The sequence below is a fragment of the Streptopelia decaocto genome (genome assembly GCF_964273445.1).
Source record: "Streptopelia decaocto genome assembly, chromosome: 4".
Taxonomy (NCBI): domain Eukaryota; kingdom Metazoa; phylum Chordata; class Aves; order Columbiformes; family Columbidae; genus Streptopelia; species Streptopelia decaocto.
Window position 1 is genome coordinate 67,418,071 of NC_138658.1, and position 4,849 is coordinate 67,422,919.

Sequence of the window (4,849 nt, forward strand, 5' to 3'; positions counted from 1 at the left end):
GGGAAGGGCCCCTTGCCCCAGTGGTTCCGTACATTCGTCCCACGCTCGACAGCTCTGCGGGAGGCGGGAGGGAGAATGGGAAGGGTCCTGGGGGACTGCTGCTGCCCGGAAAACGCCGGTCTGTGTCACCCCGGGGCGGAGGCGGCGGTGGGGGCTTTGCCGCTGGTACCGGGTCGCATTTTCTTTGGATGCGCGGCGGGGGGAGCCTCGCTGACCCGCTCCCGGCTCATGACTGGGGTCCTTGCCAACCTTTCGGTTCCCTCCGGCTGCTGCGCGTCGCTCCGAGTTAACCCCAAAAGCAAGTTTATTGCACGTTAAAAAAAAAAAAAAAAATCAAAAAGCAGAAAATAGTGAAACGTGTAAGTGGGAAAAAATTAAAAGTCCGAGGAGCAAGGGGGGTAGAGCTGGAAGCTGGGGGAGGGGGCGAGGGTGCCACAGTCCCGGCACAGGTGGGACGCTCAGACGAGTCCTGTCATCTGCGACCGTAGGAAAGGGAGGGAGGCGGCAGGAAAGGTGCTCAGGGGATAGCTGACGCCGCTGGAGAAGCCCACCAAGGGCGGCGACACGTGAGGGGGCAGGGTGAAACCCAAGGCGCTCGCCGGCGAGTTCTCGTGGTACAAAATGGGGACCCGCACTATCCTTTGGGCGGCGTGGGACAGGTTGGCCGCCTCCAGGTCGGCGGCCAGCTGCCGCTTCCACTTGTTGCGGCGGTTCTGGAACCAGATCTTCACCTGGGTCTCGGTGAGGTGCAGTGAGGCGGCCAGCCCGGCCCGCTCCGAACTGCTCAGGTAGCGCTTCACGTCGAAGGTGGACTCCAGCTGGAATACCTGGCTGCGGCTGAACACCGTGCGCGTCTTTTTCTTGCGGCCGGCGGCGCGTTGCTCTGGCTCCCCCGGCTCCTCGCCGCGCTCCTCCTCTTCCTCACGGCTTCCCGGTCCCGGCCGGCCGTTCGCCGGTCCCCGCGCCGCCGCCCGCCCGCCGCCGCCTGGCCGCTCCGCCGGCTCTTCGGGCAGCTCGGGCGAGTCCCGGTCGCTGGCTGCGGAGAGAGACAGAGGGCTGGGAGAGGGGGGCGGCCGCTCCGGGGAGCGGGGCGGAGAGCGGGGCATCGCGCAGCTGCCCGCTGACCCGGAGGGAGCGCCTGCCCCTCGCCCCGCTCACCGGGAGGGGAAATAACGCGGCTGCGGAGGACGGGGTGCCGGGGCTGCCCCGTGGGAGGGGAGCACGGGCAAAGGTTCCTACAGCTGCTCTGTCTTTTGTGATAAACTCCCAAATATGTGTAAGTATATACACACACGCGCAAGCATACTTATGTAGAAACACAGAAATTATACTTCATATATATATATACACATATAGTAATCTATGTACAACTCATGTATGTGCCTATGTGTAAACACATGTAAGTGTACGCACGTACTTAAACGCACATATATACATGTATAGCATAAGTATACTTTTTAGATGTAAATTTTGTACACATACAAGTGTACACGTATACACACACATATATACGCCTAGAAGTGCAAGTATGTTGGCCTGTGTATATACACATGAATGAATACGTGTGTACTCTTACACACACACGTATACATTTACATACATGTATACACGAATACATTTACACACATATGTACACATATATACTTACAAGTACATGTGTAAGTATATCGGTGTGTGTAAGGGGATAAGTATATTGTGCGTGTGTGTATATAAAGGAAACTAAGAAGGAAGTATTTTCGATTCACGCTATTCTTAACTTGATCAACCAAATGGACCAGGTCAGCTACTCTAATATCAGGACATTGCTCCCCAGCATGTCTTCGAGGGGTTTCCAACATTATGCTTTCCATTTGCAGTTTTAAAGGCAAAAAAATATTTCCTACTCTTTCTAGAAGAGGAAAAAAATAATAAAAGAAAGAGAGAAAAACAAAGCTGTTGTTTCAGGAGTTGTTTTTAGATGGATTTTTGGGATAAATTAAAAATATTAGTGAACCCATCACTGTAAAAGAAACTCTTTGGATTGCAGATCACGCCTCTTTTCCTTATTGAGCAATCGTGCAAACTCTACAGGCTCGTATAAAATCAAAGAGATGCGCCGAGGGACAATATTTTTCTTATTAGGATAAAAATAACCACTGATCGCAGCCCATAAACTTTTTCAGATGTTAATTTCTGCCCCTGAACCCAGGCTTTTCCTCCAGCACCCTTTCCCGCGGGCTCCCAGCCGTGACAGGCCGCGCTGCGGTCGGAGGGGGGGCAGCGGGGCCGGCTCCGCGGGAAGGGGCGGTCGGGGCGCAAGGCCCGATCCCAGCTACTCCCCCAGCTTTCCAAACTCCGACTGCGGTGATAGGGAAGGTGGCATAAGCTTTCCGACTTGCTTGGCCGTCCAAGAAAAAAAAAAAAAAAGCCAGATGTCCTTCTCAAAAAAAGAAAAAAAAAAAAAAAAGGTATAGGGGCGAAAAACGGGACAGAAAAAAATCCCCGAGCAAGCTAACAAGCCCTGTTTACATTTTGGGCGTCGGGGAGGAGGCTCCAGGTGTCTGACACACCGTGAGCATTTCCGGAGATTTGCCCCGGGCGGCCGAAAACAGGGATGCAGTATGAGGTCTGCTGTGGGCACACTCCACATCCCCCTCCGTGCCTGTTCCAGCGGCTGCAACGGGACCGGACCGCCCCCCGGCCCAGAAGGAGCGGGCAGAACCCCTCCCAGCACTAGTTCGGCCCGGCGATTAGGGACAGGGAAAAGGGACTTACTGTCGGGGCTGGTGCAGCCCAGGAAAGCGGCGTGCGCTCGGCGGTACCAGCCGACGGCGGCGTCGCGGAGGGGGCAGCCCGGGGCGCCGAGACGCAGCGGTGAGCGCGGCCCACAGCGCGGACCCCCGCGGCCGCCACTGCCCGCCGTCTCCCGCCGCGCCCCGCCGCCCGCCGTGCCCTCGGAGCCCAGCAGGTCCTCGATAAAGAAGGACGAGACGCGGGCGGAGGTGGAGCCGGCGTTTTCTGTGGCTTCGTCCGGCATCGTCGGAGAGAGCTGCGTAAGAGGTGTCCCGGCTCCGCCGGCGGCTGGCTCCTCGGCTCCCCGCTGCCCCGCGGCCGCCTCCTGCCTCTGCCTAGCCCCGTGGATGCTCTCCTGGTATAAAAGGTTTTTTTTCCGGAGTAATCATTTCAGATCGCGGTTTGCCATCATTTCCTGCAAGCTAGGAGGGGAGGGGGAGGAGGAGGAGAGGAAGGGAGCGGGGAAGGAAAAAAAAAAAAAAGCAGCAAGCCGACAACCCATCGGAGGCGCCAGATTCTGCGTGAAAACGATAATAACGAAATAAAAATGTCATGCGAGTTAAACGCTGAACACGAGAGGGGGGATCCTGCGATTGGAGGAGCGCCGCGGCAAATGGGATTTCCGCAGGGGAAGCGCAGGGCGCGGAGCGCGGCGGGGCCGGGCGCTGCCGGTGCCTGGGCGTGCGTGTGTGATTGCGTGTGCGTGTGCAGTGCGGGGTGTGTGTGTGTGTGCGTGTGTGTGCAGTGCGGGGTGTGCCTGTGCGTGCGCCGCCCCGGGGCTGCCACTCACGAGCTCGTTATTTAGGTCAATTAGGGAGCAAATCCTGGCGCGGGGGGAGCGGCCCCGGCACACGGGCCGCAGCCGGGGGGGCTTGGCCCCTCCGCGTTCCGGCCCTCTCATTGGCTGCAGCGGGCTCAGCGGGCAACCCAGCCAACCAATCCGCGCCGCGGACATCGCAGTTATATTAATATCATTAATAATAATCAACCCGCCTCCCACCCCGCGGCCGAGCGCTTTCATGTCCGCGACGATGGACGGAGGAGATGCGCCCTCCGCCGCCCGGAGAGCCCGCACCGTCCCCGCGGGCCCGGCAGCAACCGCCGTGGGATTCCGGCCGAGCGGTGAGGTTGCCCCATGCCCTGAGCCCCTGGGTTGGGGCTGTTGAACCGAGGGAGGGGGGCGGCGGAGGGACATCTGTCCCCGTGAGCAGTGTCCGTCGCCGCAAACTGTCCCGTCGTCGGAATGGGGAGTACCCGTCACGGGAGGGCGGGAGGCCATCGCCTACATGGCCTCCCAAGGCCTGCTTGGTAATATTTAACCTTTTCCTTTATATATGTATATACATATATATCCATACTTTTAATGTATATGCATATTATGTCTATATAGTTTATTTAGAAAGACTGCTAGGCCCTGCTCCGTGAAGACGGGGCCGTCCACGACGCCCCATCTCTGGCCAACCCGGATGGGAAAGGTGGGGCAATGCGCTCCTGACGTTACTACTCCTCAGCTAAACTTTTTAAATTATTGTTCCTACTGTAATTTCACTTCACGGAAAGCCGTAAAGCCACTCTCCACCTGCCTCCTTTTCCTGAGACTTCTGGATCAGTCGGTCTCGGGATGGGGACCCCCAGCGACCCCACAAAACTCGCCCTCGCTGCAGGGCGGCTCAGGTTTGCAGAGGGACGAGTCGATCCAAAGTGCAGGTCAGAGACCCGTGGAGATTTGGGTGAGTACATAAACACGATGTTCACCCGCAGGTCAGTTCTCTCCTGCTCTGCCTCTTCTTTCAGGATATCCTTACATGTTCCCCCTCACGGTCCGCCTGGACAAGCGCCCCTTTCCCAAGCCCCGCCTCCCCCCCCCGACTTTTGAATGGGGACACTGGCTGCTGGCCCGGCAGTGTCCGGCGGGGCCGCGGCGCTGGGCGCCGGCACGGAGCGGTCTGGTCCCTTTCCCTGAGTGGCGGTGAGGATCTTTGAGGTCAGGGACTATTTCGGAAAAACAAAACAAAACAAACAAAACCAAAAAACCCAAACCAAAACAAACAACAACACGTTACCAAACAAACAAGAA

The 4,849-nt window shown here is 57.6% G+C and overlaps 1 protein-coding gene across 1 annotated transcript; it reads right to left on the reverse strand.

The window, feature by feature from the left end:
* Positions 1-458: 458 nt before the first annotated feature.
* On the reverse strand, positions 459-3,016 carry LOC309438887 (homeobox protein HMX1-like; the record flags this gene model as incomplete). Its single annotated transcript, XM_082050816.1, has 2 exons — positions 459-1,036; positions 2,755-3,016. 2 exons carry the CDS (start codon positions 3,014-3,016, stop codon positions 459-461), a joined length of 840 nt encoding a protein of 279 aa, XP_081906942.1.
* Positions 3,017-4,849: the final 1,833 nt, after the last annotated feature.